Here is a 14,489-nt window from a genome sequence, read left to right on the forward strand (position 1 = left end):
TACAGCCAAAGATCAGTAGATTATCAGAAAATAGCAAGGGAGTGAAGAAGAAACCAAAGGAACTCTCAAACTATCTTAAACTGTAGACTATGATACCTTCCTGCATGCCCTGGACACCTCGCCCTAGTCCCCACTTACCGCTGAAGCCTTCACGGCAAGTGCACACGTAGCCACTGGTCATGTCCTTGCAGGTGCCCCCATTAACACATGGGTTCGAATCACACTCGTTGTTATTGATATCACAGTTTGTGCCACTCCAGCCTGGGTCACAATCACACTTGTACCTAAAGAAAGAGCAAAGTCTCTTAGCCATCTTGATTGCCCTGGACTAAACATGCTCGCATTTTTCATTGACAACCTTGAATGCAGGGTCATAATTGAGCATAAGTGTGTAGTTAGATACAATGCTGGACTACTCAGAGGCCTTTCTTAATTTTTTCTGGATGTCAAGTACAAACAGAAAAGAGAAGGCTCTGTTGGGTTCCTTTCTGAGCTTCGAGGCAAGAAGAAGCCCAAATCCAGCCAGGGAAGGTAAGAAATTGGGACCTAGGAATATTGCAGAATGAAGCCATGGGAACCCACTAATGAGATATGGCAAGAACAGAAATCCAGACCATCTGACTCCCTGAAGCTCCAGCATTTTACATACCCATTAAGGCCATCCCGGCATTTCCCATGTATACATGGGTTACTGCTGCACTCGTTGACTTCAGATAGGCACGTGAGATCATGGTAGCCATCCGGGCAGTGGCAGGTGAAGCCGTTGATGCCGTCTTCACACGTGCCACCATTGTGACATGGGTTTCCAGCACATTCATCGATGTTGATGTTGCACATACTCCCTGAGGGGAAGGGGAAAGAAGACAAGGGTGGAATCAACAGAATGGTGACCCCTAAACCCTCTCCAATGGATTCCAGCCTCTCTCCATTTTCAACTTGGTAAGGGAAGAGGAACATCTTGGTTAAGTTGGAAAGGAAAGTAGTAACTCTGGTGTCAGAGAACCTGGGTTTCAGTTGTGGTTCTCCTACTTACTAGCTACTTGACCTTGGGAAGATCACTTAATTTCCCTGATGTCTTGAAGCTCTAAATCCCATGACTTCATTCTATAAGGATTTTTCAGCTTACTCCTTGACCCCCCTTCCTGGTTCTAGAATATAGCATAGCAAAAGAGCACTAGACTTGAGTATTAGGGTCCCGGTATTAGCTCCAACTCCGCCACTAACTCACTCCTTTCCCTCTCTGTCGCTCAGTTTCCCCATCTATCCAACAGTGGTAATTACATGTGCCCTGCCCAACTCATGAAGGTTACATGAACTATCATGCAAAATAAGTGTGCAAGAAATTTAGAAAGGAGTTGTTAGTGATGCTGAATGATCTGTCTCTTCCCAACTTGGCCCACCCCTTGTAATCTCTGTCTCTTTCTCAGCATCCCTTCCATATAATCTAGAATCTCTCCCCTCAAAGCAGGTATCCCATTCCATTAGGCCTCTGCTTCAGCATCTACAGGATAAGGAGCTTGGAACTGAGGAGTCCTTTCCAGTTCTACATCTTATACATGAATTCTTGGCTTTGGCAATGAGGGAAGGGACCATTTCTTGAGTTTTTATTCAAGGCAACAAGGAAGGACTAACAAAGGATGTGGGTTCTTTGCTGGTGTCTTGGGTCAGGCTTAGAAGGCATTGGTAAGCAGGAGTAGTCTGATCCAAGATACTGTTCTGTCCATGGTAATCAAACCAACCAGTCAAACAAGACCAGGAACCTGATAGCCCTGAGACCCAGAATTCTGGGATTACAGGATCACAGGATTTAGAGCCAAAATGGACACCAGAGATCACTTAGTCCAACCCCCTCATTTCATAGGAAGAAAGAGACTCAGAGATTAAATGAGGTTTACTGACCACATCCTCCTCTTTCTTGTGGATAATATACCCCCCCCCACTGCTCCCACGCACCCCAACCCAAGCTTAAGAAGCGAGGAAACTGGTGGGCAGTTAGAATAATGCTAACCACGAAGGTAGTTGGTATCCTAAGGCCAAGGGAGAATGTCCAGCAATAGTCTCTTAATCAAGTGTCTCTGCCTGTAGTCCATTTTGCCAAGGCAACCACATTCATCTTCCTAAAATATGGATTTCATTCATCACGTTGTTCCCTTGTTTAAGAGCTTTCAAGGGCACCTTATTATTTGCTACAGGATGGTCCAAAGTCCTTAAGCTATAGCTCCTCACCTTCTATAATTTGGCTCCAACCTGCCTCTCCAATTTCATCTCACTCTACTCTCAATAAAAATCTCCTTCATTCCAGTTAATCTAGATGAATGGCTTGCAAATACACGTTGCATTTTTTTTCAAACATCTGTTTCCAATTTCTACCTATCCAAATCCCATCTGCTCTTTGAGACCCAGATCAAGTCCCCCACAAAAAGCTTTCCCTAACTGCCTCAGCCTTTGGTGATCTCTCCCCCCTTCCAACTTCCTTACTAATAGTACAACTCATTTGGAACCATCATATTTCAAATACATGTTAACCTTGTTTGTTTCTACATACCAACTAGACTGTCAGTGTTAGGGGCAGGAATGACCTAGAGCAAGACTAGGTACTGGGAAGTGGGGCCATATAGCATAATTACAGGAGATGGGGTCACATGATAGTGATCCAAGGAGTCTCTGGTATCCCAAGAGAGTATGAACCCCACGCTCCTTTCCTGAACCAGATTCTCACCTGTGTAGCCTGGCTCACACGCACACTCATAACCATTAATCTTGTCTATGCATTTGCCAGAGTCACATGGGTTGCTGGCACAGTCATCAAGGTTGATCTCACAGTTGGGCCCTGCAGTGGGGAGAGAACTAATGGTCATTGTTAAGCCTAACTCCTACTCTACTCCATTCCCCCATCACCTCACCAAGGATCTTCACTCTAAAACTACAGGGTGTTCCAAAAGTCTTAGTGCAATTTTAAGCTTTAAAATCTTTTTTAAAAGGCCTTTTGGGACTCACAGGATAGGTAGAACTATATATACAAAAGAGGGGGGGGGGGAGATGTCTACGACCTATCCTCCCCCAACCTTTGGAGTCTTCAGTCTCTGTCTACTCCCTGTATACACACATACACACACACACACACACACATACTTGCGTTCACACACACACACACTCACACACTCTTTCTCCCTCCTCTCTCCTCACACACTTCATGCTCAGCCTTACTCCTCCTTCTGGTTCTCTCACCTTACTAACCCTTCCCTGAAAGACCTCACCTGTGGTCCCCTTGAGACAGAGACAGTTGTAGCTATTATGGCGGTCCTGACAGGTACCCCCATTTCGGCAAGGCTGGCTCTGACATTCATTGATGTTGGTTTCACAGCGATGCCCAGTATAACCGGGGTGGCAGAGGCAAGTGAAGGCAGCAATGCCATCCTTACAAGTTCCATAGTGGCAGGGGTCAGGGTCACATTCATTGATGTCTACCTCACAGTGGGAACCAGTGAAACCTGATTGAGGGAGGGAACAAGAGAAGGGGCTATCAGAATGTGGCTGCATTATGTACTCCTAAGACCCTCACCTCCTACTTCTTTCAGCTGAGACCAAGGAAAGCCTAGGTGGCTGGGATCCCAGTTCTGTCAGACTACTGCCTACCACCTACACCAATGTCTGAGACCAAATTTGTTTGTTTGTTTGTTTTTGGTAAGGCATTCGGGTTAAGTGACTCACCCAGAGTCACACAGCTAGTAAGTGTCAAGTGTCTGAGGTCGGATTTGAATTCAGGTCCTCCTGATTCCCAAGGCCAAAGCTCTATCCACTGTGCCACCTAACTGCCCCTCTGAGACCAAATTTAAACTGGGTTTTTTTTGACTCCAGGCCCAGTAGTCCATCCATTGAGCTACCTAGTTGCCTCTAAGAAGACCTTAAAGAGGCCCCTCTACTCTGGTCCAATTCTCTTATTATACAGAGAATGGGAAGAACACTACATTGCCATTTGGAAAGTCCAACTTCAAGTCCTAAAACTAAATAGATAATTGTGATCTTGGGCAACTCACCTTGCCTCTGGGCCTCAGTTTCCTCCTCTGTAAAAATGAGGGGGATTTGACTAGGTAATCTTCAGGATCCTTCCTAGCTCTAAAAGTATGATTCTATGAAACTGAGAGCCAGACAGAAGAAAAGTGACTTACTCAAGGTCATATGACAAAAATCAGAAGAAGATTTAAAGCTAAATTTGACTCCCAAGTCCAGGGCTCTTTCCAGTTTACTACAACCCTTTCTTTGTATTCCTCCTCCCCTTGGACTGTCTCTTGGCTTGGACCGTCTCTAAGAGCACCCCCCGCCCCCACCCAACACTTCCCGCCTCTCATCAGGGCTCAGCACAGTGTGCACGCTCATTAGGGACAGCCCCACTCTGACTTCTGGCGGGAAGGCCCCACAAAAGCTGCACAAAGGCTGCTCTGTTGAACACCAGGCTGCCGGCATCAGCTTGCCCAGTTGTTCCTCAGGTCTCCGGGCCCCGTGCCGAAGAGAAGCCTGTGCTACACTACCACCAACAGCTTGCCTAAGCTGCCCCCTGAACAGCTGCTCCCAAATGGTGATCTCAAAGCGTTTTTTAACAACCAATAATCCCAGTGTTGATGAAAGCATTGCTGGATTGTGAATGAAACAACAGCTTCACCTGAGATGGGGAAGCATAAGCATCTTAGATTGATCAATGAGAGAGAAACACTACATCAGTTTCCTCATTTGTCAAATGGACAACAGAAATGCCAATATTCCTAGCAAGCTCACAGGGATGGTAGGGAATCAAATGGCCACAAAAATGACTTGAAGGAAGACAGCTCGGAAGGACTTACGATGAAAAATGCCATCCATCCCCAAAGAAAACTGATGGTGTCTGAACACAAATTGAAGCAAACTTTTTTTAACTTTATTTTTCTGAAGTTTTTTTTTCTTGTTTATGTTTTCTTTCACAACATGACTATTATGGATATGTTTTGCATGATTACACATGTATAACCTATATTGAATTGCTTGCCTTCTCAAGGTGAGGGGGTTGGAAGGGTGGGAAGGGAAGAAGGGAGAGAATTTGCAACTCAAAGTTTAAAAAACAAATGTTAAAAATTGTTTTTATATGTAATTGGGGAAAAATAAAATACTAAATAAAATTTTTAAAAAATTTTAAATGACTTGAAGGAAAAAAAATGTTTTGACCCAGCAAAACCACTACCAGACCTAAACTCCAAGGATGCCACTGGAAAGCATCGGACATATACAATACTTATAGTGGCACTTTTGACGTAAGCAAGGAGCTAGAAGAAACCTGGGTGTTTATCACCTAGAGAATACCTGAATAAATTTTATTACATGAACAAAATGGAATATTGCTGCACTATAAGAAATGAATAATCATCTTAGAAAAACTTATACCTGATTTAGAAAAACCTATGTGAACTGCTGCAGAGTGAAGTAATCAGAACCAGGGGAAAATTTTACATAGGGATTTCAATAATGCAGTGGAAAGGGAGAGACCAACAGAAGACTAGACCCCTGAGCAGAACAGCGTCTGATCGTGTCTGATCAGAGAGAAGTGGAGAACTGTGCCGACTGCCCCTCAGCAGAGAAGTGGGGGACTACAGATGTGGAATGCGACATATATTTTCAGCCAATATCATGAATCATTTTGGTTGACTGCACTTATTCCTTATAAAGGAGGAATCTATAAAGAAAGTCATTGGTAAATAAATTTTCAATTACAAAAATTTTGTCTCTTGAGCCCTGGCAACTGTACCCAAAGCCCCTCTCCCTACCAAACCTCTGGTCCATGTCACCCTCCTCCCTACCCCAGAAACACACTTACCTTCAGTACACTCGCAGGTGTAGGTATTGGGGCCATCCATACACTTTGCTCCATTCTTACAAGGGGTGCTGGCACACTCGTCAATGTCATATTGACAGAGGTGCCCATTGAAGCCTGAAATCCAGAGCACAGAAAAGTTATCAGCCACTGCTTGTCTTCTCCTGTGACACCTGCAGTCTTCTTTCCAAAGTCAAGTCCCAAGGAAGTGGGAATTCTATTCTCTGGTGCTATTCTAAAGCCCATCCTCATAAAGTTAGGCCATCCACCCCTCAAGACCAACTCACACTGTGAACCAGTCCACCCTTACAAAATCAGCCCCAAAATCTGCTCACATAGCCCCACTGAGCAGTGTTCAATACATATTTTTCCAAATACCTGTTTTCTTCCCCCCCAAACCTTAGGTTTAGAGAAAATACTCCCAAGAAATCCTGGAAAATACCCCTCCAGCACATTGTTCAAACTCCTGCCTTCAAGTCTCTTCTCCTGCCCTAGCACGAAGCTTTCTCATCCCAAAGCCCCTTAATTTCTTTCAACTCACTCCCTTCTGATCACTGTCCTTTCCATGCACACTGCCAGGCCCCCCATTCCCCACCCCCAGGCCTGCCTATAGAAGCTGGTATTTTTTTTTTCAAACCTACTCTGGGTTGCCATAGCTACAGCCACATAGGGCTGTGAATGGGGGAATCTGACCCAATGTCTGGAACATCTTATTTACATCTCTAGAAGAGTGAAGGATCTGAACTTCGAAATCCTTTCACAGCTTGTCTATCCCCCCCCTCCCCACTCTGTTTTCTCCTCTGGGATACTGAACCTTAGTCAAGCCCCCAACCAGTTCTTTGGCATGTCCCCCTCCTCTAGCCTTCCCATGCTGGAGAATTTTTCAATCACAAACTTTTTATTTTCATTTTAACTGTTTTCAGAAGGCCCAGCCTACCCTCTTCTCTTTTCCTTTCCCCTACTTCAGGGGGGATGAGGGGTAGGGGGTGATGGTGGTGAGGTGATGTGTGTGTGTGTGCGCGTGTGCGCACGTGTAGACACAAACAGGCAGTACTCAAACTAACTATTCAACTGGGAAGGTGATTGGACATCTTTGATCCACCCAGGGAAAGCACATCTGCCCTTTCCTTAGGCAACTTTCCTACATTAACTAGCTCTCTCAAAGATGAGAAAAGCAATAGTTTTTCCCCAAAAATATCCCAACTACTCTGATCCCTACTTTCCTCTCTGTTCCCTTAGTACTCAGAAACTCTGCTCATTCTCTCCCAGCAGTTTAGAAGAAACCATCTCTTCCCCAGAGACAGTGGGCACTTCCCAAAGATAGGCAGGTGTTGCTTTATAATCATAGAGTGCCAGGGCTGGGAGAGACACCTCAGGCTAACACCACCATTTTACTGATGGGAAAACTGAAGCCAGAGCAAAGAAATAGTTTGCCCAAGGTCACAATTAATGATAAGAGTTTGAACTGGAATTCAATCCTCCTGGCTCTATATTCCTATATATATGTATATATCATTGCACTATACCAGAGAGCTCCCTTTCTAACTTTCTAACCCGTATGCTAGGGCTCTGCATAGAGCCAAGATCTTTCTCATTTCTTTAAGGCCACCCATATGACCTACTTTGAGTTATGATTCCCTGACAAATTTCAGTTTATTTGAAAGTGGGAGGCAGGGGAGAGGAGGTAAAGGAAAAGGTTTGTGATTCATTGGATTCACTTTTAAAGTTGGAAGGAACCTTTGAAATTAAGTAGTCCAATGCCTCCTCAGTTTACAGATGAGGAAACAGACTCAGAGGTTGAACACCCAAAGATCACAAACTTGGCAACCAGGATTAAACCTGATTCTACAACTCAAATCCAGTGCCCTTCCTGCTACTACACACTCCCTCTGAGAACCTAGATGAGCAGGGAAGAGCAGAGCCTCTGATCCATTTTTGGCCAAAATGGCAGTATCCCATGATGAAGATGAAGGATAGGGGAGTGGGCTGCCTAGGACTCCAGGGGGCTGGCCCTGTAGCCGGCATGGAAATCCACCTTTCCTTACTTGCCTCTGGCAAGGGGATTAATTTCAACTTTGTTTCCACTACAAAGGCTTATGCTGAGAGGCAAGGCTATCGACCGCCCAGCCAGCCCATCCTTAGTCCTTACCCGTGGGGCAATCGCAGTGGAACTCGCTGATCTTGTCGATGCAGTTGCCGTTGTGGAGACAAGGGCTGCTGGCACACTCGTCTGTGTTGATCTCACAATAAACACCCTCATAGCCTAGGAGGTGGGAGGGAGAAGAGAGCAGGGAATGGGTTTGGTGTTGGAAGGATGATGGTGGGAGAGAAGAAGGGTTTCTGGCATTCAGTACATAAGCAACTGTCAGAAATTTCCCTTTCTTTCCACCTATGAGTCCCAGGAGAGGCCTGCTTGAGGACAGATTCATGCCTTAACAGGAAGTTCGTGGGATACAGCAATGGTTGACCATAATTATTAATCACAGAATGTCAAGGCTGGAAGCAACTGGAGAAACCATCTAGTTCAACTCCTTCATTCTCTAGAAGGGGATACTAGGACCCAGAGAGAGAAAATTATTTGCCTAAGTTCACAAAAGAGCATAAGTATCAGAGCCAAGTCTAGAATCTTACACACACACAGTCCAGGGCTCCATTGGCTCATCAGGAAGCCAAGTCTCGGCAAATAGTAAAAGGTGCTCCTGTTCTTACACTTCATGTCCACCCTAGTGGGGCTGGAGAAAACCCATCAACTCTCATTTCAGACCTGGCATGCAGATACACTGGAACTCTCCAATCTGGTCCAAGCAGGTGGCATCATTCTGACAAGGATTGGATATGCACTCATTGACATCGATCTCACATCGGGGTCCAGTATACCCTTGTAGGCATTGACACTCAAAGGAGCCAAGGGTGTTGATGCATTTACCAGCATGCTCACAAGGATTAGCACCTATTAAGGGGGAAAACAAATATAAAAGTGGACTTAAAGAATTTCCATAACCTGGGAGTTGAACCCTAAATGGCTTTTCCTTACCCCAAGGCTACTCCCAAAAGATGCAAGTAAAAGCAACAGGGACTAGACTATGCCTCCCCTGACCAGATCCTAATCAGGGGGATCTCCAATAGCAGGAGGAACTGTCTCCTCTTTCCCCCAGCCTACTTCCCCCAGTATTATGATTGCAATATAACAAGCACTCAGTTTGTGCCCCATTGGCAGCCAGAATGCTCTCCATGGACCTGCCCAGCCACATACCCAATGAACACTCATCTACATCTTGGTTACAGGCTGGTCCCATATAGCCAGAGGGACAAGTACAGATGGCTTTGCCATTGACGGGGTTGGTATCACAGTTGGAGCCCTCATTGCAGGGGTTGCTGATGCAAGCATCATTGAGGTGGCAAAGCAGACCTAAGTGAAAAAAATGTGAAACGAGATGTGAACTTAACCACATTAAGTTCCCAAATGACGAAAGGATCAACTGCTCTGGTCCTTCCATTATCTTGGATGATGATGCTGTGTTTCAACAAATGAGTTGCCAATTTTGTTTTTAAAGAATCAGGATATAATTTAAAACAACAAAAAACTCTGAACTGAAAGGATCTCTGAGAGATAGCCCAACTTACACCTGTTACAGGAATCCTCTCCCCTATATCCCTGACAACTGATGACAAATCCATCATCCAGTTGATGACAGAACACAAACTCAGTTGACATCAAAACTAGATTTAATTCTAATTTCTCAGTTTTCTTGACTGAGGACCCATTCTCCTTACAGGTACAATAGATAGAGCTGGAGAAAACATAGGAGACTGGGCTGACTATGTCTTCCCTTATCAGATTTTAATAAGTTCCTTAAGGGCAGTAACTTATCTTTCTTTTTCATATTTATATCTCCAAAGCTTAGTATACACCTTGGTACTTAATAAATGTTTATTGACTAATATACCTAAAAAGTTTCTGTATTATATTAAAATAAGTTCCAGAAAGAAACTCGTATCCTTGTCATTCCTAGAACCCAGACAAAAATTCTAGCTATCTGGATTTCTAAACTGTTTGGGTAGGAACTTGTACCAATACCTCACATTCCTATAGCACCTTTATTTTCAAAGCACTTTTCAGCATGCAAATAGTCACTCCTCTTGTGGTTACCTGTGCGGCCATGGGGACATTCACAGTAGAAGGAAGCAACACGGTCATGGCAGGTGGCACCATGGAAACAGGCAGCATTTGCACAGTCATCGATATTTTCACTGCAGTCCTCACCAGTCCAGCCGTTGACACACACACAGTTGTAGTCACCATGGGTATTATGGCAAGTACCACCATTCTGGCAGGCATTGGGCATGAGCTGACACTCATCTACATCCTCCGTACAATACTGACCTGGGAGGGAGAAATTGAGAGGAGGGCACTGTCAGACCCAATCCTTGGGGAGAGGACAGCTAGAAAGGTTTATTCCTTAAAGCCAAGTGATTTCACAGGAGATGGCAGGAACTGGGGCAGAAGAGACAATTTCCAAAATCACATTACAAAGATGTCTGACTAAAATAAATACAAAGTACTATTACTTAAGGGGGCAATCCTTCACAAAGGACTAAATAATCAGTTATAGAAAAATACAAAAATGATTTATTGATTCTCTAATGGTTCCAGAGAACCAAGGTTTTAGCATGTAAGAACTGATATAGGTAATTTGCTTGTGTGTTAAGATAATCCTTTGTATATTACGACACAAAGCTAAATAACACTTTTGGAAATCTTTCTTTTGTAGTATGTTGGTCCCATGAGACTGAAACTTTAAAGAATATCTTATTTCAAAATAATTCCTTTCAAAATGGGGGAGGGGAGAAGAGTAGAAAGCAGAAATGAGATCCATACATATACTACCTTCTTAAACAGAATAATATACCAAGTATATTTAAGTTTTTTCTTGACAACTCAGGCTTATCAGTATGAATATACATTACTGAGACACAGAGAGAGTCCTCTCATATCCAATATGGTCACCAATAGCCCTATCCTGATCCTGCCCTGAAGTCAAACATTGGCAAAAGGATGTCTTTGAATATTTGGCTGGTAGACAGTGTTCAATACTACCATAAACCCAGAGTCCTGTATAAGTGGGCTTGATGTGTCTGGTAGAGCTAAGGCTAAAAGGGCTGGGTAGATAAGGGCTCACAAGGTAAGGACAAAGGACAAGTTGGGGTTTAGATAGTCACAAACCCCCAGGATTCTAGAGCTCTCATTGTAGGGTAAATGGTATGGCCAGCCATTTAAACCCTGGGCCTGAACTTGTATCATCTTCCTTTGCTTAGGACTGCACTGACCTTTGAATCTGGGGAAGTCTCAGAGAATCTGTGAAGCGAGTGTGGAAGAATGAATCTTCCCCATTCCCTGGGCTGGCACCCCTAATATTAGTTATCTTTCCTCTAAGTCAGCCAGGTTTTTGTCAACTGCTCCTTACCTGTCCATTCTGGAGGACAACGACAGTTGTAGGTGTTTACTCCATCCACACAGGTTCCTCCATTCTTACAGTTATTGCCAGGACAGTCATCGATGTTGTCTTCACAGTTCTGACCAGTAAAACCTGAGAAAAAGGAAACAGAATGAAGATAAATCAGGCTCTACTACTTCCTTTTGGAAGAAACCAGGTGAACAAGATCCAGTAGTTCTTCAATCTGGACCATACCAATAATACCCACCAACCTGGGATAATCTCATTTAGAATCTCTATTATCCTCTCCAGAGATCACAAAAGTAACCTCAATTTTCTGGAAATCTATTATTATGAAAACTTAGATTACCAACAAATTAAGGGACAACTGTCTACTTCACTGTAAAGCACAGTATTTGGCATATGCTATCTATGTGCCTGATCACTTGATTAGATTGGTGGAGTAGAAGACAACATGTGATGCAGAGGAGAGACCACTGGACTGATTTAGAGACTTGGATTCTAACCTAGTTCTGTCCCCAACTCCGTGCAATCGTCAGTAAATTACTTCCTTTCTCAGGACTGCAGTTGCCACAACTATAAAATGACCAATCTGGACAAGTTCAGAATGTTCAATTTTTCTAAGGTAGGAAGAATGCAAACTATAGAAATTCCATTTATATTCAGATTTTTAGAAACATGGCTACTTCACAAAGCAAAATACCTCAATGCAAGTAGCTTTGTTCCTGACATGTCTTTTTTTGGGGGGGAGGGGAGTGGGGGTGTTATGTTAGGGTAGTGGAGGCAGAGAGAAAGAGGAACACTTATTTCCTCTCTGAATAATCTAAGGCTTGATTCCTTTATTACAGGGGTCCCTACTTCGTTCAACACCTGAGGGGGGCTAATATCTAAGGCTGCCGGGTTACCTATTAATCTGCTCCACTCCCTCTGGCTCAATGATCAACCCAGGAGGGTCTGATTCTAATTGCTTCAGGCTGCTATACTGCAGGGCAAACCTGTGGCCAGTTACTGATTAACACTCTAGACCTGTTAAGGAATCCTTTGAACTGCCTCATGCCCTTGGAGAAAGCCAAGCTACTTCAGCCCCTTCCCTCTGGGCTTTGCCCCAGAGCAGGAGTGTCAATGACACCCCTATTACCTGCCTGCCAGCCATGCCCACTTAAAGCTGGAAATTGGCAGCAAGAAAAAGCAAGGGGAGAAAAAAGTTCAAAAGGTCTTGGTTGACTCTGAAAAGGAAAAATTCAAGACCTTATGTTTTTATGAGCAAATATTCCTGTGGTGCAGATCCTACCATTCTTCATAGTTCTTCCAGCTCCAGCCAGTTAGGAAGAGCTTTCCTGAAAAAGCCTTGAGGAAGGACCAAGTAGGAAATTAGGGGCCAGACAGTAAAGCAAGGACACACTTTACAGGTCCTCATTCTTAAGGTGCTTTTCAGACCTAGGACATGACAATCAGGGGACCACCCCTGTTTCGTTTCCCCAGTGAACCTACCTAAATCTACCAGAGATCCAGTAAGGAACCCCAAGCAATGACAATCAACACAACCCATCCCCACTCAAGTAATGCCTTATCCCTTAATAGTAGAGTCAGAAAAAGGCAGGAACTTCTGACCCCTTTTGGCTGGGGTAAGTGTCCCAGGACAAGGAAAAAAGAGCTAGGCTTCAAAATATCTGTCTGTTGGCCAAGTGGCAAAGTGGAAGCCAGGAAGCCCAAATTGTTAATGTATAACCTTCTGCTCATCACCGGCACTCCTCTAAGCAATGGTATGTTTATAGCAAATAAGAGAAGGGTTATCACAGCCAAATACTTCCCACAGCAAAGCAGGGGCAAGCACCCAACCCTATGCATTTCCAAGTGCCTTAACTAGGGGAAGACATATTCACCTCCTATGATGGGAAATGTAAGACATGATCCCTGCTCTTCAAAGGTTATATAGACAATGGAATGCACCCATGAAAATAATACCAGACAGGAAATGATACAGCACCATCTTCCTCTTAGAGCTATGTAAGAATCCAATCATTATGAGTTTACACAAGCCCACAAGAGATTGGTATACACAAAGTATTATGCTGTGCTCCAGAGAAATTGAGACCAAATTGGTGAACTCAACCCCGTCTCTCAATTGGTAGTGATCAACAGTGGTGAGAGTCTGTCCCATGTTCTCTAGCACCTTGGGATATATGGTCTTGTCTGGGTTGTTTTATTTTCTCTAAATAGACTGTGAGCTCCAGAAGGGCAGGGAATCTCACTTTCTGTTCCCATATACCTCTCAATACCTAACAGAGGGTTGGGCCTGCACTCTGTGTTTGCTTAATTGTTAATTAGGGAGGGTGATGAAAACAATTGATGCTTTGTTCACTTGCAATTCAAGCTCCTACACAATCAGAATTAATAAACCAAGGATCCTACACTTTAAACCCCAGAATCTTGTCTCCCTGTCTTCTAAGGTCACCCACCTGTAAGAAAAGGTTTCTGTGATAAATCTTTTAGAATTAGACCAACAGTGGGCTTTGGCAAGATAGTCCACAGAAGGCAATTTATCTTCCAAGCCCTGACAAACAGTGAGTAAACAGTGACAGCTAAGCAAGTTGAGAGGCCAGGCAGGAAAAGAAACTCCAGAGCCTGGATGTGTCTTCCCAACCTTCTATCCTCCACTACCTCACCCAGACCCAGCTAGCTGACCACTGGACTATCTCCTGTGATGATAACAGGGAGGTCCAAAACTAGACGCTTGCCCTACAGGAAGTCACTGGAAAACAGTTTGACTTCTTTTTCTGGTGTCTCACACCAACCTATGGTCTTTCCCCCTACCCATCTTTCAAGGTCCAGCTCAAGGCCTATCTCTTCCAAAAAGCAAGTCACTCCTCTGCTCAAAAATCTATTCTGGCTTCTCCTGCACATCAAAGTACATTTCATATTTCTTTCCCTTCCATTCAAAGTCTTCCAGAAGCTGGCACCACTACACTTAATCCAGCTTTATCTCATATTACTCCCTTCTGAGAACTCTATGATCCAACCAAAATGGACTAACTACAACACCTCAAACATGCTCAACATTTGCCACTTTGGTACGTTTGCTCACTCCATTTTCTATGGCGGCAACATTCTCTCTCTGTCCTACGTGTGCTGAATTACTGCCCATCCATTTATCCCTTTAAAAGACAACTCAAATGTCACCTAAGCTGTGAGGC

The 14,489-nt window shown here is 44.0% G+C and overlaps 1 protein-coding gene across 1 annotated transcript in view; it reads right to left on the bottom strand.

Annotated features, from left to right (window-relative positions):
* The window catches only part of NOTCH1 (notch receptor 1), a 74,516-nt gene that overhangs the window by 24,612 nt on the left and 35,415 nt on the right, over positions 1–14,489 (bottom strand). Inside the window, 10 exon segments of the mRNA XM_020981907.2 lie at positions 139–284; positions 650–842; positions 2,720–2,830; positions 3,258–3,491; positions 5,843–5,956; positions 7,989–8,102; positions 8,604–8,789; positions 9,093–9,248; positions 9,990–10,223; positions 11,305–11,427. Of these exon segments, the coding sequence (XP_020837566.1) occupies positions 139–284; positions 650–842; positions 2,720–2,830; positions 3,258–3,491; positions 5,843–5,956; positions 7,989–8,102; positions 8,604–8,789; positions 9,093–9,248; positions 9,990–10,223; positions 11,305–11,427 (1,611 nt within the window).

The sequence above is a fragment of the Phascolarctos cinereus genome, unplaced genomic scaffold (assembly GCF_003287225.1).
Source record: "Phascolarctos cinereus isolate Bilbo 61053 unplaced genomic scaffold, phaCin_HiC Scaffold_2;HRSCAF=192, whole genome shotgun sequence".
Classification (NCBI taxonomy): domain Eukaryota; kingdom Metazoa; phylum Chordata; class Mammalia; order Diprotodontia; family Phascolarctidae; genus Phascolarctos; species Phascolarctos cinereus.